This window comes from Rhyacophila brunnea, unplaced genomic scaffold (genome assembly GCF_057557595.1).
Source record: "Rhyacophila brunnea isolate RB1 unplaced genomic scaffold, BYU_Rbru_1.0 scaffold_8, whole genome shotgun sequence".
In the NCBI taxonomy this organism is placed as follows: domain Eukaryota; kingdom Metazoa; phylum Arthropoda; class Insecta; order Trichoptera; family Rhyacophilidae; genus Rhyacophila; species Rhyacophila brunnea.
In genome coordinates, this window is record NW_028233350.1 from 29,482,974 (window position 1) to 29,507,038 (window position 24,065).

Genomic DNA, 24,065 nt, shown 5'->3' on the forward strand with positions numbered 1-24,065 from the left:
GTTGACTGGTTTATGATGCTTAACCTGTGGTTATTCGACTAACGCAAAACTTAAAAAGTTTTTTTTTTTTTTAATAATTTATATACCTAATACATTTCTTACTTTGCAAATCTTCTCCAAACAGTACATGCGTTTGGATCTGTGGATGTCGTTGTAGAATCGCCCGAATGTTGCGAGCCGGCCGAGGGACACCTTTTCTTTTCCATGTCTGCATAGTACCATAATAGCTGATTTAAACCTGCAAAGAAAATACAAGGAATTACTTACAATATGTTACTAATAGGTTAAGAAAATAGTTAACAACCATTTCTCATAAAAATCTCATTAAAAATATCCGATGTCAAAAGTCCTCAAAGAATAAAATTTAAGACCCAAGGTGAAAAATATCATTTACATTATATTATATTACTTATATTATAATATTATCATACTGAAAAATTTAGCTGTGAATATTAAGTAAGTGCTTTTATTGTTTTATTGCACAGTGGCTAATTATCGATAAAGTATAATATTTTTTAGAAATATATAGGTCAGAACAGCGTTTTTGGCTTCAAATGTATAAACGGTCGTAACTTTCAATTTATAAAATATTCCAACGTATAATGACAAAAGTTAACATTCGACCTTGTACGCCGAACAAATACACTCATGGCCCCAACAAAGGGGGGGCTGGCAGGGCTCTAGTCTGGGGGCCCGGGCTCAGGAAGGGCCCGGCGTGGCGAGTCGACCAGATAAGTGATATAAACACACATTAAAAATTCTCTCTAATATTAAAAGAATGTCGCCTGTCAGTGTTTCAAATTTCGTTTCAAGTTTCAAATTACTTGACCATGTTTTGAGCTATGAGCGTTTGAAATTTGGAATGGTCATATTTTCAATATAAAAAGACATGTAGATAGAACTCCGGCATACTGCTAATTCCCACATTTCACAATAGATGACTCTGAAATGAACGTATATGATAGAATATGGCTAATGGAACCTTTTCACACCAAAAAGTCATTTTAGGCCAAAATGTCAGTTAGAACCTTTTCAAAGTAAGGTAACGCTTTATCTTTAGCGATAGGTATAGAGGCCCGCCAAAGATCCTAGCCTGGGGGCCCGCTTCAGGATGTGGAGGCCATGAATACACTACACATATGTTATGGATGATGTCTGATGTGCCAGATTACTACATTCCACGCCGAAATCTTGCATACGTTTTACGCATTGTTTGATGTTTGAGCGGCAATTATTGTGGTATTTTGTTGGTTAATATATAAAATATAATACATTTTTAAGTATGATACTGTGCGATAAGTCGTCTTTTGGGAGAATTCGGATCCAGTCACCACACTAAGAACGGGTGACTGGTCGATGACCGGTCATCGACCAGTCGTCTTTTGGGAGAATTCAGATCCAGTCACCACGCTGGTCTGGTCTCTGAATCCGTCTACATTCTGTATCAGTTTTACAAGCTTCAGCTTGTCGCGTAGTGTCGTACACGCTCGGAAGTACTTAGGTGCTACGCCGATTCGTAGACCCCTTAAATTCGGACTGTGAACAAGTCGTCATCGGCTATTCGTATAGTCCAGTCATCGACCAGTCTTTTGTGATCAAGACCCCTGCTCTACTACGTAGGCCTTCGATTACGTTTGATAGTCATGACGATGATGATAAGTTACATTAATATTATTGTAGGTAGGTATTACCAAATTTAAGATAAAATAATGGTGAAGAAAATAACATTCTAGGCTTTTATATTTCCATAAAGGTTTTAACATATCAACGCGACGATCAATACCGGCTGGTAATATTATCGGAAAACTGGAAATCCGAAAAGTGACCGCCAAATCCAGACGTTTGGCTATGTTCTCTGTGCGCGGTGTTCGTAATATATTTTTGTGTTTCCCGGCAAACGAAATAATAATATCGAAACGCGGACCCCTTTCATCGCGAAAGGTCGGATCAAAAACCGAAACAGTATGTGATGCAAAAGGGTCGGCGTAACGAGTCCCCAGGGGGCTCACAGAGGATAGACTCCTAAAATCGACCCCGGAGTCAACTTTGAATAATGTAACGCGAAGGTCACTCGTGGATAATATTCGAATAAATATCTCGCGAATGTGAAACTTAAATTTTAACACAGATTGACTAGAACAAGAGAGAGCCCTTTGCAATTTTGCCATACATACACTTCATGGAATTTCAACATTTTTATTGTGGTATACCTACTTGTAACCGTAACCGGAAAAAATATATTTTGTATTTTGGTGGATTGGAATTGAAATATGGTTGCTCACTTATAACCGCTGATTTATAAATCATGCTGACATTGGCGGCTTTAGCTACACGAATAATCCGATTACGATAAGTCCGATACCTATGGCAGGTTTGGAGACCCCATTGCAAAAATGTTTTCTATGCGATAAACCACCGTAAGTGTTAAATATTGTAGCAATAGTTATGTTGCCAAGATTCAAAAAATATTATTTGATTAGTTTTTTTACACTCAAGATTGTGAAAAATACACACATTACACACAAGGGAAACCATCATTGAACGATGAGCTCTCATAACAGATGAATAATATAGAAATATTGCATATGACTTTGTCTAATAATTATTTTTGTTTATGACTTAAAGTGTTTGAAATACAAAGCTTCCGGAATGTCCTCAAATATTACCAAATTTGAATGCACGTTTCTGTAGAGTGACAAACTTTTATGCCTATAAACGTAACTATTGAAAATAACATATTATTTTACATGTGTTTAAGTTTATCCTATATTAATCCATACTCGACTACACCCATAAGGTAACTAACTTCCCATTATTTCAGTATTCTCTGGCTGAGTTGATTTTAAAGTGTATATGAAGTTTCCAAGGCAGTTCAGTTGATAAAACTTAAAAGAATTCCCTGGCTGAGTAATGAAATGAACCGGTAATCAGAGTAATTGTGCAGCCAGAATTAATAATTATTGCCAAGTGATTGGTTTGTGATTTAAAAGTGACTACTGGAAAAACGGTACCTAATTCTGGTCATTGCGCTTGTAATGATGATGATGAAAGGCAATGCATTAGAAAGATAATATAATTCAAAATCATTAAGCGGAATATATTATAATGATCGTTACTCTTGTGGCCGAGTGAATGAATTGCAAAATATCGCGTGACTTGCAAGCTTCGTGTTGCGCGGAGCTTTTATAAGTTCTGTATGCATTACTGTGCTTTTATTATTATGAGGTCAAAGCACTTGCAAATGAACCAAAGCTGTTGTGATAATAAAATTGTTATGCACGTGGAAATATAACTACGGTTTTAATAAAATTGGCTTTCGGTTTACGGCCTGAGAACAAAAGGCAGACAAGTGATTTTATACTGAAACTACAGTATAAAGCTTACATAATATTTTAAAATCAACAAAAAGAACACTATTGTATAAAGGCAATACAATAATATGAGAAAAATAAAATGTCACTGTATTTTTTTTACGCTAAACGTTTTGTATTTAACACAGTGTCGGATTTTAGTGACTTTGAGGCCCGAGCCACTGACAGATTATGACACTCCCCACAATAAACAATAAAATAAAAACTATACATTCCAATTATTAACGTACATAGAAATAGCAACGTATCTCTTCCTTATCCAATTATTATTGAATATGGCTATAATTTTTTGTTGTACAAAAGTTCGTATCTATTTGCAGAGATTAATATGTTATGCTTTTGCACTTCATTTTTAAGAAATGGGCATGTTTTTAGGATTTAGGTATAATTATTTAATGACTGATTTCAACTGTCAAGCTCTGTGAGAAATCGAATACGTCATCTGCGTCAAAGAAAATCACAGTTAATTTAATACATTTATATTTTTTTGTCATTTTAATTCAAAGTGACAACAATATTATTATGTAATGATATTTATTTATATGGATCAAACTAAAATTTATTAATTTCTTCTCCGAAGCTAGGACAATTAAATTGACTTAGAATAACAGAAAATATTGTATACGTTTTCATATCCTGATAAATACCGTAAAAATTTTGATAAATAAATTGCTCATTGACTATTGCTCAGTTGCAAATTAATGTCCTTCTAACGAACAAAACCGTTTCTGATTGTTATGAAATTATGTGGATCAAGTGCCTACTATCTACTATTGTACTTAATTTTAATTAACATAATTTAATCCCTAAAACTATCTAATACAATTTATTTATTTCTTAAAAAAGTATGTACCTATTAATAAAATTATAGTAATATACCAAATTTACATATTTATATTAATGCACATATCAAATTTTTTCATAAAATATAATTTACCCATGATGTTTAATAATAGATCTCAGTTACTCAATAGGGGTAAATTTTCAATGAAAAAAGGCGTTCCATGGTTATAAATTATAAGAGGATATGAATGATGACAATTTCTGCTAAGGTAGTATTAATTTACAAAGTCATGCTCACAAATACACCAACAAACTATTGATTTGTGTATCTAAATTGAATATAAGTCGCCTAATACACACACGAATGATATGACTTGCAACTAAACATAGGAATATTATTGCTGGGAAAGACAGATTTTTTCACTTACCACACGAAAAGGCAAAAAGCACGAGCACGTACAAGAAGAAAAACTTCATGATGTCCATTACCATTCTGGAGAGTGACACTTGCAAAGGTCCGAGGTGGGGGTTCACAGAAAAAATGTAAACCAGCTTTAACGAACTGAAAAAAAAATAGAAAACAACTATGAGTTACATGTAATTTGTACGATGCACTTGGATGAAATTCAATTGGCCAATTAAAGGGTGATTTCGGACTATTCATTAATTTAGCAGAAAGGAGGCTCCACAAACATGGCTGGAGTAACGTCTGTATAATGTTATATTTTTTACTCTACGGGGTTTGAACCCACGACTTTATAATCCGCCACGTTAGAGCTCTGCAACCGCGGGCGCTTTATACGTCAGTTATACGATATTTTATCTCCGTGCGTTATGTTAAACGTGTCAATGGTCATACTACTCATAATTATTATTGTACGACAACATCTTCTTGGCTACGTGAATGAAGGCGCTGTTGTCTTGTAAATGGGAGGAGCTTGTTAGTTCATAATGGAAGTGCGGTTAAAAATGGGAGGAGCATGTTAGTTCACAATTTTAACACATAGCCATGAAGATGTTGTCATAGAGTAGTAGAGGCGGCACACAAATATTTCAGATTGTTGTATTATGCAGATATTTAAATCCAACTTTAATCACTACCATACACCCGCAGTCGATAACGGATAAAACATAACATAATAAAAAAGTAGTAATCTAAGCTCTGTTCTGCGCGAAAGATGCCTGATTTATTATGACAAATATTCAAACCATGTCTCTGAAAAGTCATATGGAGTTTTTGAAAGTGCATTATTATTCCATTGGTGCTTTATTATACCAAAATGTTAATACTTTTAGTCACTACATAATACAATACTGCCAATAGAAGCTGGATAGTGAAAGTACCAGGTATAATATGTATTTTTATTAAATTATCTGAGTCTATGCCCATCAAACCCACGGAATTTGTAAAAAAAGCTTCATTCAATACAAAAATAATGAAATACTTATTTGAGTTTTAGTAGGTAACTATAAATTATATTATATTGAGAAAACGATTAAAGTCTGAATAATTATGACGAAAAAAAATCCATATGAATTTAATATTCTTCTACATCCCAAAACAGGAGTTATCTTCTATAATTTACCTATCTATTTATTTCATCCTAATTCTACTCTATAGTCCAGTGGTGCACAAGCTTTTTGAAAGAAGGGCCAATTTATCCATTTTCTATTTTTTCACGGGCCGCAAAGGTTAAAAGTGTTGAAAAATAATGATATATTATACTAGATGAGATATACATTTTATGTTTTATTTTTAATTTAATAGTTACATAATTTTATCAGCAACACTCTCCACTCCGCATTGCATGCATATTTGCACGATCGATGGAACTTAGTATTTCTGACATTGCATACTGGCAGCAAGCATTTTGACGTCGGGTTTCTTGTTTATAATTTCTATCCTCAGTACAGCACTGAGGTTATCATTGTTCAAACAATTTCTGTGCTGAGACGTGTTTAGTTTTAATAAAGAAAACGCTTGCTCGCAAATGTAGGTGCTTCCAAAAAGATTTGCATAAAGTGCAGCATTATTACGTAGGGCGGGAAACTGCTCTTCAGGAAGATGTTTGTAAAAATTCTGCAGATCGCCTTCCTGATATTTCGATCTCAATTGGTCGTTTTTCTGCAAATCGATCAACTCTAGCTGCAATGATGAATCGGCCTCGTTGATGGATACTGAGAAGGGGTTGGCAAAAATGTCTTACACAAGTATTGGTTACGATTAAAATCACAAAATATCCTTTCAAAAGATTTGTGAATTCGGATGATGTGGCTAGTATACTTCTGGCTGGAATCAATGCCATGTGAGAGAAACATTTCTTTCCAGTGCATAAAGTGGCACAATTTATTTTCTTTCAGCTGTAAATGAAACAATAATTTAAGTTTTTCCTGGAAGGCTGATACATCGTTTGCTAAGTCTTTGCTAAGTTTTCTATTAGTGACGATTCAGATTATATACCGTTGCTACTGCATAGTTTGTTAACATATCGAACACAGATTTTTATCATAATCAATGAAAAATTTGGTGATGAAGTACTTGTTATTTTGGGCCGCGTTTATGCACCAGTGCTATAGTCAATCTACGTCATTCGCAGTCAACCTTTCAGTCACGATTGTAGATTAACAAGTGGTTCATGATGCTTGGGATCTTTGCGTTTAATATTCATTAAATAATATGACTTTGCAACTTACATAATCAATCGATCGTTTGCTATTCATTTAGGACATTTAGGTTATGAAACGCATGGTTCGTCTTTATTCTGCAAGTTCATTTTCCAGGTATGGATTTAAAAAAAATTAATTACTATTTTTTCTCTCAAATACTGTTAATTCCTCTTGTTTTGACTTTACGTCCAAGGCTGTGAAAATAATATGGTTTTGTAGATAAAATGTTTCTTCAGCGCAGTATTTTCGATTCAATCAGTCGCTTACGGGCGTGATATATGAATTTAGCATTAGGTAATCATCCTAATGAAGTATATCGTTCTACCAACTGACATATTTCATTAGATAAATGATATCATCTGTCATAATTATTCTGTATTGCTAATTATTGATTATCATAGCTTTTGCTATAATATTGCGTTCATAACTTACTCTGCGTTAAAATACATGTCTCTAAGTAATATTTAGTGTTTATATAGATTATATAATAATAATTATGAATATGTACTTTAATTACAACTGCTGCGAGTTGCTAGCAGCATTGAATTTATTATTATTCAAAGTTTACGAACAAAATGAATTATTTCGATGGGCGAAATATGCTAGCCACTTAGAGATTTATTTCCAAACGAGATGTGATTATTCCAAACCAGCGATTTCTTCCGCAACTTAGTATACGCCATATGCCTACGTGAATGTACGGGCGTATACTTAGACGGCATTTCAAATAAATAATTTATTAGGGGAATCAGTTGGAATCCATTATCTATTAAATCATTAAATCGTCGTCGGATGGTAATTTTTTAGCAATGCAATGTCGATATTTCATAAACGAAACTGAAAGTAAAAATATATAATTACAAGATAAAAATAACTTTTTATATACAACGTTTTTAAAGTTTCTGTTGCATCATATAAACTTGACTTGACTAGCTTAAACGATCAAAAAAATTTGTACTTGATAGAAATACTGACTAAATATAGAATACTGAAATGTCATTTTGACATAATAATAACGCACGTATATATTAATAATTTAGTTGCTAGGACCCCAGACCCCTAGCAACCAATAATAGTGTTTTACTTTTAACGAATTTCTTCCAAAATAACTTTTCATACAAAACAGAATTAACTGAAGATGAATTCAATTCTACTTAAAGATGGCTAAAAGTATTAAAAAATGCATTGGCATCGTGTTCTGATATATTATAAAAGTTTAAAATGTCTAGCTAGTCGGGAAGTTAGTTAAAAATCAATTGCAAGATTTGTACTGGATAAACAACCACCGGATAAATAAGAATACGACCTAATAAAAACGTTGTAATAAATATTGGGTACTTACACAATATTAACTACTAGCAAAAAAAACGATCCTGCATCCATTGGATTCGAGTTTTGGTGATTTGATAGTAAATATATAGGAATACGTACCTGAGAGCGAAAGATCGAGCATATTTTTGTAAATTTATTGAGGTGACCAGGGAACTCAGAAATATTGGGAACTGAAATACCTAATGGTTAAGGAGAAGTAGGCAACCGATCTCGAGTAAGGAAGAATACGGGATAAATTTAAACACGTGTCAAGAATACGTCATACGTCGAATACCGACAACTGCTCTCGGTTTATGCATTGATGCTCATCTATAATGCGTGGTTCATTTTCGTAGGACACTCACACATTCAAAACCCTGCGTCAAACTTTACTATATTGGTATATAGCCTATAGGAATTTTATTTATCATATGTTCTGTGGAGGTGACCGTGATCTAGCTAGGGTTGTAACGCCACAGTCCAAGAAGATGTGTGACGTAAATCTCAGCACTACAACAATTTTTAGTCAGAGCAATAATTCATTATTCCACTGTAAACGAAACGCGTGACGTAAATACAATGTGTGCATAGTAAATTTCGAATTCATTAAAATTAAAAATATCACCGCATGTAATCTGACTTAGTCACGAGTTTCAAACGTGATAATCTATATCTTGCTTCAACACAAAGTCATTTTATAGTCAATGAAAGATACTATACCTGAAGTTATAATGCCGTGAGAATGTTAGAAATGAGCACTGAAATATTCCCAGTTGATTTTTAGCGATTGCATCGCTTGCCACCCACCCTCACAACTACCCTATCACCCCATCACATTACTGTGTGATAGGTTTAATGCTCCTTTCGGACCACTACATGAATCACGTAATCGAATGATAGCCAATAGACATACATGCGGAAGCTTGTTTTCCGGAAACGGATTTACGAATAGTTGAACTGTACGAGTATCCATTATTGTAGATACAAAATACTAGTTACAAAAAACCAACGAAGAAGTCGACGTAGTTGTTATTTTCAAAGTCTTTAACCTCTATTTTTACTTTTTGTGAGACTTGATTCTTATTCTATATGTATTTTTTTATTGAATGTATATAGATAAAATATCAAATCCAGCTTTTTTACTTAATACGATAGAATTAAATCGGAGGATGATCGCAAAGCGGCCACTTTTTTATATTTTACGACTTACTTGAAACATGTTTTTTTATTAACTTAAATGACGCTGAGGACAATTTATTTCCGTATTCGCTATTTCTAATTGTTTATTATATTTAAAAAAAGAAAATGTTCTATTACGCGTCGATTTATAATGTTGTGGGTCTCAGGTTCGAATCCTGAGTCTGGCAAATACACATATTGTTTTTCAATTTGTGTTTGGTGTCAGAGTATGGAACTAATAGGCTGAGAAAGTGGCTGACATTTATTATTACAAACTTCCACTCTGTGGAGGCCTATAATATGATCTTATTAGGATTGGGAATGGTCAGAGAAGATGTGCTTGATGGTTTTTTTGCAATTATCTCGGCGAAATATGGAGAGGGTTACTTTTTTTGAAACCAAAATCCTCAATTATTGATGTGTACAAACTTACTTCGGAAAAGCTATGCAGATTATTGCACCCCATCGACTAAACAAAATATGCGAAAAATCGTTGCATACCCCCCCAGACTAGATTTTGAGTCAAATGCTTTCGTTCCTCAATTATAATGATTTTCAGGGATTATTGTGCTGCAACAATAAAATTACCATTGACATAATATATAATATAAAGCTGTAGTTAATTTAGGGCTATAATGCCTTGGCTATAGTTTGGTGTAAGGTTCATATTATAATGTGTATCGAATTGTGATTTTAATAGACAATATTATTCGTTCCCTTTCTGCGTCAAAGTAATACGTTACCGAAAGCTAGAGCAGCATTGACAGATTATAACATGTGACTAAAGATTGTAATACCGGTATTTCAAAACCGGTATTAGAGTATTTATCAATACCGGTTTTAAAAATCCAAAATACCGGAATTTTCGGTATTAAGAAAGCACACTCGTTTACATTTTTGAAGATGAATTATAAGTTATGTGCTGCTAAAATGTAAATAAATATATTGAGTGAATCCAACAGAGGTGAAAAAATAATAAAACAAATTTCATATATTTCATATAAAACATTATTTCGAAATAGAAAACATCCGTGACAAAAATGTTCAATTATTCTATAATTATTGATGACTGTACAAGCGTTGAATTTAAGAAGCTTTTCCTGCAGCCGAACTTATTTGCACTTGATGAAATTTTGAATTTAAATTATCAATATATTCAAATTATTTGTAAAAAATCACTAGTTCTACAATTATGATCAATATATATTTTTAAATGTCAACATAATAAATGTAGGTATGTAGATTTTTGCTATAAAATAATATTTTAAAAAGATTTTAATAGCTATATTTATTGATAAGCACCTACTTCCTTACTTACTAATGTATAAGAAGTACAGAAAAACCGGTATTGATATTTTTATTCGGTATTGCAATCCCTACATGTGACAGATACGCTTTGTGCGGTCCGTGAACAATAATTAAATAAACTGGTAAAAGGTTATGATTCACTGACCTAAACTCTCCATGGTGACACTATAACGAAAAATAGAATCATTTAAGGAGGTGTATGGTATTGTTATAGTTTGACTGTTGTGGGTTTTTCGGATAACTTTTTAAAAAACTTAATACAGCTAATAAATTTACTTTTCGAAAAAAAAGTTGGTTGATTTAGCGGTCTCGCGAGTGCAATTTTATTTTTTATTGTTGGAAAGTTTTCCAGTTACAATATATATATATATAAACGAAAGTTGCCAACCGTGCAATTGCACGAATCCTCAAGAGAAAGATGACACTAGAACGCAAAAAAAAACAAAAACAATAATTACAAGATAAAAAGAACTTTTTATATACAACGTTTTTAAATTCTGTTGAACCATATAAACTTGACTCGACTAGCTTAAACGATCAAAAAAAATGTACTTGACATGTCATATTGATTTCCATAGTAACGCACGTATATATTAATAATTTAGTTGCTGACCCCAGACCCCTGCAATGGTGTCAAAATAACTTTTCATACAAAACAGAATCAACTGAAAATGAATTCAATTCTACTTAAAGATGGTTAAAAGTAATAAAAATGCATTGGCATCGTGTTCTGATATATTCTATCAGTTTCAAATTCTAGCTAGTCGGGAAGTTAGTCAAAAATCGATTGCAAGATACAATACAAAACAGAATTAACTGAAAATGAATTCAATTCTACTTAAAGATGGCTAAAAGTATTAAAAAATGCATTGGCACCGTGTTCTGATATATTATAAAAGTTTCAAATGTCTAGCTAGTCGGGAAGTTAGTTAAAAATCGATTGCAAGAATACGAGCTAAGAAAAACGTTGTAAAATAATATAATACCGACAAGACATTCGGTAGTATTATACATATATTACACATACATATAAATGCTGCACATATTTAAATCGATCGGTATTTTTGTTTGCTGTTTTGTCAAAAACGTCAATATATTCCAAGCATGATTGAACTGATATAAGTTTATAAATTTGCCACTTAGAAATATGTAATCCATGTATTTTTTTCAAATAAATAACCACACCTGATATAGTATTTGGCTAAACAATTTAAATTATGCGTTTAATCAATAAAGACATGTATTTTTTTTCAATGAAAAGGGCATGGAAAATAATATAGTGTTAATACTATACATTATTGGTCGGAATGTCTCTGAGATAGCTTTCAACAAACGTACTTCTTTTTCTTCTTCATGCGTCATTCATTTTTTTAAGGTTAGAAATCTCATGGATTATAAGCTTCTAGGTGTCTGTTATTGTCTTTCTTTGTGACAGTTTATAATAATTATATATTATTCACTTTAATGATATATTACTAGCTGGGTTCCCTTACTTGGCTTCTTTCGGCCAACCGTCCCGATCACCCCACGAATATGTAACAAATGGTTGGCAAATTCTCAAAAACCGAAATAAAAAATTAATTAAAATATATTAATTAGTGATGAAAATGATGGGTAATTCGGGCTTGGAACAATAAGTATGTAAAATATAATACATTATCTCAATAATGTATGAGAAATCGTCGGCAGTAGGTACTACCTAAAATTATTAGTTTGGTATAAAAAATAAATTTGGTATAATTTTGCTCCAAGCTAAAGCATACGGGTTTTTATAGCACTAGAATCAGGGTCCAACCTGTCACTCACGGCAGTCTCTCTATCAGTGTCTGCCAAACTTTTTTACTTGACGGCACACTGGTGAATGGGATTTGTTCCGTGCCTCACCAAATAAAAATGCCTTAAAAAGAAAATGCTTCTTATTAATATGAATAAAGGAAATCATAGTGTAGGTAATAATTTTTTTTTTTTTTAAATATATTAATATTTTATCAATATAATAATATGTACATAGGTGGTAATAATTTTATTTGTGAGAAAGGATGCAATTGATTTTAGAAAGAATTCTGTCAAAACGTGGCTCTAAATTAGATAAACAATCACGTAACTCCTCATCTACCATCTGTAACCGCTCTCGTTTTTTTGATTTCATTTCCACGAGCGCTGAAAAACTAAATTTGCATAGAAACGACGATCCAAACGGCAACAGAGATTTAATTGCTGTTATAGCAAATCGATGATATTGACTTAAGCGATACCCAAAATTCTGACAACTCTAGCTCAGAAAATGAGGCTTTATGCACAGGGTCGTTTTTTATATCGATTTAAATTTCCTCCTTTGCTAGTGTCAGGTGTCTACCGTCGAATCTTGCGAATGGATTGATGACCCACTGGAGCTTTTTATTTGATAATCAAGTGGTGGAAAATACTTGGTAAATGATACAGAAAAGAGTTCTAATGTCCTCTGTACTTCTGGAATAATTTAAATTTGTTTGAAGAAGCGTCTACACCTGGGAAGCAATCAAGCTGTGAGTTTTTAACTTTTCTGGTCCACAGGTCTATCTTGTCAGCGAAAGATTTTAATTTTCCTGTAATTGTAATGCTATTTTCATTCGCTCCTTGCATGCGTAAATTTAAAATGTTTAAATTTTTCAAAAACATCATTGAGAAATGGTATTATCAGCCACTAATAATTATTTTCGTGAAGAAAATCATAACCTGTATTCTCATCATCGAAGAAAGAAATTATTTTTGCTCGCCTCTTTGCGATAGTAGGTACTTTAATCGTGATAGTACTTATCCTTTTGAGAGCCAACGTACTTCAGTATGAAGCAGCAAACACTTAAAATCAAAAACCATATCTTCACACAGTGAAAGTGAAGTGAAAAATATTTATTTGAATATGTAAATGTTGAATTTATTTAAAATTTAAGAAAATTTAAATGTATAGGCATTATTTAAAATGAACAGATTGGAGGCTTCTTTCTTCGCGGCACACCTGAGGCTTCTTGCGGCACACAGTTTGGCAGACACTGCTCTATCATTACTATACCTACAACATACGTATATTAAAATAGTTACCATGAATTCAAGAAAAACGATAGCCATTTGAGGTGCTTATGACTTAGTTAGAACAGGTGACATATTATTAAAAACTAGTTAGAAGCAGTTTTCAATTCATTTTCGACTCATGTCAAAATCGCGTGTTTTTTGTTTTTAGTGGTTGGCACTATGTATTTTCTATGAGAAAGTTGTCAATTATCTATTATATATTATGTCTGTCGCAGGTTGGGTTCTGTTCAAAATATTATCTGTGGATGCAATATTGCAAGTACCTACGCACACGTAGAAACTGTTAAAATTGATTGAAATTAGCTTGAATAATGAATAATAATTCAAAATACTAATACATTAAAATTGGCACTCTCCATCATTGAATTTATAGAGATTCAATATCATATTCTTGAAATAAAAATAAAAGATCGTTTGAGAACATTACATCATTTAGGTATTATTGAAAACAGTCATGTGAATTTTAAAATCGCAATTTAAAGTCAATTTACCCAATTCGTGTACCGATGCACTTATTTTTGTTCAATCCTCAGAACTTTACCTAGCTTTATAGGATCGGTTCTCAAAAGAAATAAAATAAAATTATGACAGTTGCAATAACTGTCATAAGTCAACAAACTGATAAACGCTGAACTCGTCAAAGTATCCCTGATTCGGGGGACACTAAACTGATCGTAAAATATGAAGTAAACTTAATCAGATCGCGGCGGTAAACTTTTGTTGAGACATAAACTTTTTTTATAAACAATAAAATAAATAATGTTGACAAACGTCTGCCAGCTTTGGTCAATAATTCAGAGAGCGAGTACTTCATTAATTTTTTTACCCTTTTGTTTTGAGACATACTAAAATCCTTTTGTGGTGTCGTGTCATGTTTACATGTTTTATCAAAATATGGAAACCAAATCACACTATGCCTCCTTGATTGCAACATCTATTCAGCATTATCAATTTCTCAGAACCACCATTTTAGATCGATATTGATGGCAATATCAAATGGATCATTATGAATTAATAATAAATATTTTTCAATCTTACAATTGATTGTATTAACGTTTTCTTAACATATCTTTTCGCTAGAGATTAACAGTTGTTATCGATGAAGGTAACAGAAAAAGTTCCTACTATAAACACTTAAAGTTATTATTTTCTCAATGGATCCAGAATTTTTTTTTTAAATCATATCCGATCCTAAGAATATTATCATCTCCACAGAGTGGAGGTTGTAATAATATATTTTTGTTTTTACGAGAAATGGATGTTAGCCACCAGTTCAACTTAATAGGTGCATACTCCTGAGTCTAAAAACATATGTATTAAAAATCACATGTGATTTTTTGTTGCTAGATCCGGAATTCAAACTCGAGACCTACGACATTATAGGCCGACATGTTATTCTCTCGGCTATCATGGGCGTAAAACCGAAGTATTATTTCACTTTTCACTTTAATACTGTCGAACAAGAACTAATAAGCCCCTCCTACTTTTACCCGAACTTCGACTGCAACGACTTCCGGTTATCGACGAGTTGTCCACGTGTTAAAACTGTGAACTAATAAGCCCCTCCTACTTTTAACCACACTTCGACTCCGGCGACTTCCGGTTATTGCCTAGATCTTCTTGTCGGACAGGATCTACGTTATACTTTTATTACCTATTTGTAATTTTTCCATACAACACAATATTTATAAAACATCTATGTACTCTCGCAAATTCATATATTCTGTTATTGTGTGTGTATTAAGAGCGTACATAAGTGAAACGGCAAATAATTTTCAACTGTATGTGGAACGAAATTTCAGCCGCGTTGCTATTCGGAGAGCGATAGTCGAGTTGTTTGCACGTCAATTTGTTTTGTGATGACGTCGGGGGAATATATTCTGAAATCGTGTAAAGATGACTAAAAAACGTTCCGCAAGTACCTAAAAAGAAAACATGTCAATGAATATACTATTATTATTACGAATATAATAATAAACATAACATAAAAAGGACGCATGTTGAATTTTTATGACAAATTATAATTCGTTCGGCTCGCGTCATTTGCACAATCCGCGCATCGCCTAGTCATGATCTCTTTAGACCATGCCTCAGCCGAGGTATAGCCTTAATTATAAAAGCTGTCTTGTATTTAAAATTTGTGAAATAAGTACGAATAATAAAGATATAACTTACATAATATTACAATGTTTACTTTGATGATTTCGTGTCTTTCCATTAAGTATTAAAAGTGAAAAAAATACAATAGAAACATGACGTGATGAATTCGAAGTGATAAAATAATAATTTAAAAAAAATATTTTAATAAAAAAAACAGTTGGAGTAATAATTGTGTTAATATAATAGTTACAACAAGACGATAAGACAATTTTCCGACTTTATTGTAAAAATATTTTGATTTCTAGATTTAATATTTGTTTTAATTGAATAAAAAAACGTTTTTCTTATTTTATGGGCCCGTTTTTCTTTTACTTTAGTTATATCAAACAATACCATTCCGGGCCATAAATTTTAATGGATAGAATGAAACAATCTGGAGTCATTCGAGAAGAAAAATTTCGACCGGGAAACTCGAGAACGTTTTTGGTATTTGAAGTGCCTAACGGCGTTATTATTTCATCGTGCACTATAATATACCTATGATGGAAAAGTAAAACGTGTTTGGAAAAACCATTTCAGCGCATGAAGTAGTTTTACTGTGAATATTAATAAAAACACTATTATTAAACGAACGTTCAAATGTACTGTTGTATTATTTTCTCATTCGTGATTGTAATACTGAGTTATTATATTTATATAAAATGACAATGCGAGATGCATTTAGCTTTACTGAAATGCAATAGGAATTAGTAATAGAGTTCGCTAAAGGCCTCAAATGGAAATGGGCTAGACATATAGCTCGAAGAAGGGATAATTGTTGGACAAATATATTAGTCATCCCAAGAGGAACAAAACATCCGCAAGGTAGAATTAGAGGCGGCTGGATCGATCAAATGATAAAGCTCTGCGGAAGTACGTGGCAACGCAACGCACAGGATCGAAAGAAGTGGAATCAGCTTGGAGAGGCCTTCATCTAGCAGCGGATATATACAGGCTGATGATGAATTCATAAAACAAATTTTGCACCATTGCTACCTATTCTATTTTATTTACATACTTACTTTTTCTCTTTTTACAACTGTTTATTAATCATTCAGGCGATCCCTTTTTAATATGAATTAGACATTTATTTAATAAATAATTAATTAACTTAATTCATTTGTGAATATGATGGTTAATTTGGACATACCTGAATATATTCGCCGCTGAAAATAGCCCCTCGGATAGAAGCATAGGATCCCAAGTGTCCCAGTGCTCGCGCGGCAGATCCGCCGTTCCGGTTCTCATAGCGATCTCCCTCTGCACTTGGTAGTATGCGACTATCCTCAGGGCAACGGTGGCCACGTACAAAGAGTTGGTGACGAAGTCTATCACGTTCCACATGTCGTTTACGTACTCCTCTAAACCTACGTCCCACAGCTGTTTCACTTCACTCCATATTAAACCTGTAAGAGATAAGACAATACATTTTGAGGCAATTCAATAGTTTTATCAGTGATTCCCAACATTTTTATTTTTTGGAACCTCTGGTACATTTTGAAAAATCTTGAACATCATGGTATACTTAAGTGTAAAACAGTAGGAAGTGACACACCCAACCTTACCACCCTTTAGTAGACTTTATTTATGCGTAACTATTTTAAGCGGTTAAATATAGAGGAACACTTGAAAATGTTGTGTGTACAAACATTATCGTAAAACTTATGTTATTTGCAGCGCTCAAAATGGATCGGAACGCACCGGAGCGCAGATCCTGTTCTTGAAACTCCTGAGATTATCACTACGTCAAAATAAAATAAATAAATAAAATACCGATTACATTCCGGTTCGTGAAGTTTATACGAAATTATCAGAATCAATGTTTATGATGTGACGTAAACCTGAAATTTCATTTGCGTCGCCGACAACATAACGTATACCCTGATCTTGTATGCCTCAATACTGTTATTCCATTTGACAGTTTTATAAAACGAAATATCGAAAACACTTATTTTTATTTAAAACCTACATAAAATTATTACATAAATATGTTAATATTTTCGGAAAATTACCAAGAGCTCCGATTCATAAAATTTTCCATTTCGAGCGCTGGTTTTGCATACCTTGACTAATTTGTCACCCTCTTAGGATGTGGCGTTCGTAAACTACTCATTAGGTACCTGTAAGTATACAATATTTAATAACTACAGCTAAAACCCCCTATGTATACAATTATTGCTACATTAATAAGCTAAACTAAAAATCATATAAATATTTTTCGTAAGTTTTTGCAGCCCTGCAGAATCCCTGATACGGCTCGCAGAGCTCTGGTTGGAAATCACTGGTTTAACTGATCATCATAAATTGGATTGCCAGCCTTGCCGTTCCCAATTCTAAATATTATAAAACCATAATATTTTGCTATTGGTAAGAGAATTTATCAATACGGTTATTGGTGACTTTGAAACTTACTTTCGATGTTAACCTAATTTTACTTGCGGAAGAAGCTGAATTTGATAGGTAATAAGCTAACTTTGGTAAAATTGACCTACTTATACATGTACCAAAACTCTTAATGAATCAAAAAAAAAAATATGGTACTGTTCGGTTGTACGGAATACAGCGGAAAACGCATTTTGAAAATAGCCGATAAACTGGATTATTTATTAGTTTGGGTTAGTTTAGGTTAGGCTAGGTTGGGTTAGGTTAGGTTAGGTTAGGTTCGGTTAGGTTTGGTTAGGATAACCTAACAAATAACCCACTTTATCGGCTATTTTCAAAATGCGTTTTCCGCTGTATTCCGTATATCCGAACAGTACCAAAAATATATATCTTAATAGTTAATCATACTGTCTACATATATATACAAAAATCTAGATTTAACAACAAAATCCTTGACAAAATTTCGTTACATTTAATACGAAGAAGCGAACACCTTCTACTCTTCAAGGAAAACAGCCACTGTTTATGGGAGAGACGTTTATGTGATTGATAATACATATTATTTGAAACATCTTCTTCCAGTACCACGACTAAAAAGAGTCCAGGTGATTTCTCTCGCTTGCTATTAACATATATCTTTCCACACCGTAAAGGTGTAAAAAGATTTATTTTAAAAACGAAAGTATAAATAATAAGAGGTAACAATGATATTAAAGTTTAAGAGTATTTACTAGATATTTTATATATAAATACCTTGCTGTCTAAACTCGAAAATTTATAAATGTTAACGCCAATAATAAGTCATTCCATAAGGACTGATTTTATTTTCCAGAAATTCTATTAAAGAATTAAAGTATTATAAAGTCCCAACAAACATTCCAAATCCTTTGACAGATATGTCAGCGTGTCTCCTCGAGCACTAAACGAGCATCTAAGTCTAAAATTGTTATTGGTACAGACAAGTCAAAGCGAAAACCAAATACCACAGCATCTGCCCAATAAATGTCGGAGACTGATTGATTATAAGTTCATGATTGCTTTGCGCTCTCTCACCGCAAATTGAGGCTTTGCTTCTCAATTAACCTGTGACTGAACAAAATTACCTGTCTTCTGTAACAGGTTGATAATAATAAACATGTTTTGCGAGGGGTATATTGGTTTTGTATTATATGTCAGAGTAATTGATTTTGGGTATACTTAGTAGAAAATACGTCACGAATGTCATTTAGGTGTAACTATATGGTTAAAGGCAAATGTTATAAAGGTATTATAATATCTTATGGATTGGTTAGTGTCTTGTTTATTTTTTATTTTTTCATTATAAATTAAAATAATTATTAAATTAATCTATTCTGATCGTATCTTTATTTAACGCTATTTTAATTTTTTATACCATGGCCATTTTGGTGCTCATGTTGGATATCTCGTCCTATGGATATCCAACAATATTTTATAACTTTTTTTGAATTCAATATCCTCAAAAACATATAATTTGATACATAACTTGCAAATATTAAAATAATTGAACTTTTATAAGGGGAAACTTGGAAAATATGGCTGCCATTTTAATGGGGGGATAAATTTCAGGTGGCTCAGCTTCTTAAAGTCAAACATGGATGTGGACATGATGTATGCTAAGTTTTCTGCTAAAATGTAACCCATTATATTTATTTATGAATTAAGGTCATTTATTCTATGTATGTAATAGATAGGTATCCACACCTTATATGAAACTTTAAATTTTATATTGCAGTAGACACGATATCCGAGTTTAGAAAATTCTCTGAAGTGTAAAGTTTGTTATATTTTAGTTAGATGCAGTGGCGCAGCAGAAATTTTGTGGAGGGGCATGAAAAAATGAAGAAACAAAACGTGTGATACATAAATAAATGTAGTATATTATAGTTACCTGTCATGTATCTATGCCAGTGCTCGAAATGGAAAATTTCACGAACAGGAACGCTCTATAATTTTCCGAAAAAACGGTATGCTTAATTTTTTTCTTTACATACGTACGTACGTTGGATGTATAAATGCAACAATAAACTTTGAACTTCTTACGTGGATGTATATTGAGCAAGTGGGCAAGGATTGTCAGCGCCGCAGGCGAAAGAACCTCGTCTCAACAAAGTATACCGTCAAGAATTGTATTATTCTTTACTCTTACTTTATTTACCACCCATAATCAGCAGGCATGTTACTTCTACCACCACTCGTCACTGCTTATAACTTATATTACTGTCTCATTTGGGATAGTTCAGTTTGTTAATTAATTAAACTTAAAAAACAACATATCCACATACCTACCATAAAGATTCAAATTAAAAATTAATTTACATATAACAAATTTTACAGATTATAGATTCAAGACGAGCACAGAATATTTAAAAAAAAATCAAAGAAATAGTATTAAAATAGTGTTTAAAAATAAAGAAATAGATGCAGCAACTATTAGAAAAAATAGTAAGAACCTATACAGAGACGAGTAAATACAAAATTTATACAGTACATATCTGTACACCGATAGAGCTAACTACGCCATTTAATTATTTAAGACGTTATAAAACAAAGAATTTATAAATCGTTCACATAAACTCGTTCTCACGCAAGAGGAATATACCAATATCCGACGCGATTTGGTTGAACACAGTGTGTAAGCGTTCTTAAGATAAATCAATCGGATAAAGCCATGGATGGCATACACACAGCTTCAAACAAAGGATCCTCAAAGATTTCTTTTGTACCTTCTCCACCATAAGGGCCATTAGGCCATACCTACTTCTAAGAAAAGCTTCAAGCCATCATCACCAAACTACGTAATTATAGCATTTTAAATTACTAATGGTGTATCATTAATTATTGGCTTTTGAGCTTTGAGAATCGATGTCTCCGCCGAATCTTAGGGGTACATTGGTACGACCGCGTTACAAATACCCGAGTTCGTGAGCACAGCAGCCTTCGGTGATTGAAGTTATCACGAAGAGACGATTTACGTGGCTGGGACACGTATTTCGGATGCCGCCAAAGAGTGCGGCACTTCGTACCCTTGTGGCACAGCCTCAAGGGTTCCATCGCCGTGGCCGCCTCTCCCTCACCCTGCAGCGGTGCTACAAAAGCGACCTATTTGCTGCAGGTCTGACATGGCGGGAGGCGCATGGCGATGGACCGAGGGAAGTGGCGCCAATGCTTGCCCTATGCCCCAATATTAGGACATGACAGGGTAGAAGAAGAAGTATCATTAATTATATAAGATAAAACATGACGGAAGGTGCAACTCGAGTTGCTAAACACGATTCCTATAGAATAATATAAAATTGTCATTAATCAGTAGGTACCTACCTATATTCAACATTATAAGGACTAATATTGTAATGTATGTATATACCTATACCATAGGCCCCACATCGTGAAGCTGGCCCCCAGGCTAGGATCTTTGGTGGGACCCCCTTCTTATCGCTAAGAATAAAGGCAGTATGTACGGGGTAACAATAATCTGTATATTTAGTGTTTTATTGTATATTTTAAAACATCCATACGAATTATGGAGATGTCGAGTATTGATAAACAATTAAGAATTGTTTCGTATAACCACATAACTATAAATAATAGTATTGTAAGAAAATTCTTTTTTTTACTATTAAAGCAAATTCGTGATGTGTGTTTATCTCACTTATCTGGTCAATTCGCCTCGCCGGGCTCCTCCTGAGCACGGGCTCCCAGGCTAGAGCCCTTTCAGCCCCTTGTTGTGGAGACCATGACCTATATGTTACAATGATGATGCTTTGGTTACCATTATTGTAATATACGTACACTTACCACCTCAGATTAAAGAACTTACCACCGTATTTATTTAATCTATGACTACCATCTAAAATTATTAGATGTCCGCACTGAACACGTACCTACCTAATTTGTGAGTGTATTTTAAACGAAACGATTCAATTTGTGATGTTTGTCCTTACCTAGTCTCATTATAGTCATTATTATTGCCACGGTGATGAATAATGATAATACAGAACAATAATTTATTATTATGATAGTAATATAATTTTATTGGACGATATTCCTTTTTTTTTAAAACAAATTTACAAACAAAAATTAACTAAAAGTTCTCTACATAGTAGGTATCTATTATTTCTATTATTTTTAAAGTAGCAAGTTAAAACGTATGTAATTATAACACAATAGAAACGTCCCTTAAAAATAAACTAATTACGGTAGGCTATTCAATAGTTTCATACCAAAAACATTTTTGTAGGAAAATGGCATAATGGTGCATTTATTTATTATTCATTGTAAAAATAAGGGTTTAGGACACGTCATAAATATTTTTTAACACGTCGAGTCAATTGTCGAAATGACATTGAATCAGAAAACCCTGTTTCAACTGTATTGTCGATCTTAAATGCTTATCGGAGTAAATTCTTAATTTTTTAGCAGATTTACATGAAGTACCTACTACTTAATTAAACCTTCATACAATTTATAAATATCCACTCATATTTATCATTTTCAAAACGAAAAAAATTCTGCTTGTGGCCACTGGTCAACAGCATTATATGTTAAATCAGTTTGGATACCGACGACAAAAAAATATACTTATATGTAATATATAGAAAGGTATCGCCTGCTGAGATGTTTAACTAAATTTTAAGAGAACAAATTTAAATAATACAAAATGTTTTAAAAAACAAGCGATTATCACTAATAAGTAGATTTTAGCGGAATTGTACGATTTAAATTACCAAACTTTATCATATTAATTTTACCACCGAAAATTTTGCCCGCAAAAATAGACGTGGGTATAAAATTAACACGGCGATTAGATGGCGATGAAAATAAATAAGTTTTATCACTCACAATAAAATATAAGTAATAAATTAGTAGGTAAGTAAATTTGCAATGCATACCAGTCAAAGGTAAAAGCGAGACTGTACTGAGATATTTCATTCTTTAGAAATTATTATACAAATATGTAGGTGCCAACTTTATTTTTTATTGAATTTAAGTTATTTAAGTACAAAAGGTTTTCAAACAATGTCAGCAAAGGCACAATTCTTTTGTAGCTTGCAGCTGTAGTTACTTTTTTTATGTAAGTATGCAATTATTTGGAGTGTTTAGACAATGCATTTAGACACGGATGTATCGACACAAAAAAGAAAATTGAAAGAAATTTAGGGATGTCATAAATTTTATTTTTAACCCTTGCACGCCCGGCATGACATAACTTCGTTAATTTTTAATTTTGAGAAAAACTTTAAAAGATACATTCACACATAAATATCTCAATCTAACGAACCGCAACGCAATTTTAAATGAATCCACGAGCCGGAACGGTATATTTTGGAATTTCACGAACCACAACGGCGCTCCGGTGCGTTCCTGTCCATTTCGAGCGCTGATCTATGCTATTTTTTATCGTACGCACTTATTTATATACAATAAAAAAACATCGTTTATGCTCATTTCAATTGAATAAAAATTTACCATGAAAGTCTATATATAACCATGGGTTAAAATCGCAATAAAATGTTATTTCAATAATTGCAAAACCGTATTTAAAGAATTTGACTCTTTTCCAGATGAAAATGATAAAATTTATAAAAACTGTTTTTCAATACTCGGCGATCTCCAGGGCGAGGCTTTGCAGCCAAAAGTATTAAGTAGCATCCACATGATTGGCATGATTACGTACTGTGAGTTACCTAATTTAGTTATACGTACTCTTGCTTTATAATGTTTTTTTTTATTGATACTATATAATAACAATTAAAAAGTTCACACAGTGGGTTGCCGTTGTAATATGCATTAGTAATCTTGTAACTATTACAACGAACAAGAACTTCTTGTCTACAT

The 24,065-nt window shown here is 32.8% G+C and overlaps 1 protein-coding gene across 1 annotated transcript in view; it reads right to left on the reverse strand.

The window, feature by feature from the left end:
* Nucleotides 1–24,065, reverse strand: part of Trpgamma (Transient receptor potential cation channel gamma) — a 422,855-nt gene that overhangs the window by 38,123 nt on the left and 360,667 nt on the right. The window contains exons 11-13 of the mRNA XM_085958711.1: nt 16,978–17,233; nt 4,583–4,716; nt 103–238 (exon numbers count right to left, since the gene is read on the reverse strand). Of these exons, the coding sequence (XP_085814837.1) occupies nt 103–238; nt 4,583–4,716; nt 16,978–17,233 (526 nt within the window). The remainder of the gene's footprint in view (nt 1–102; nt 239–4,582; nt 4,717–16,977; nt 17,234–24,065) is intronic.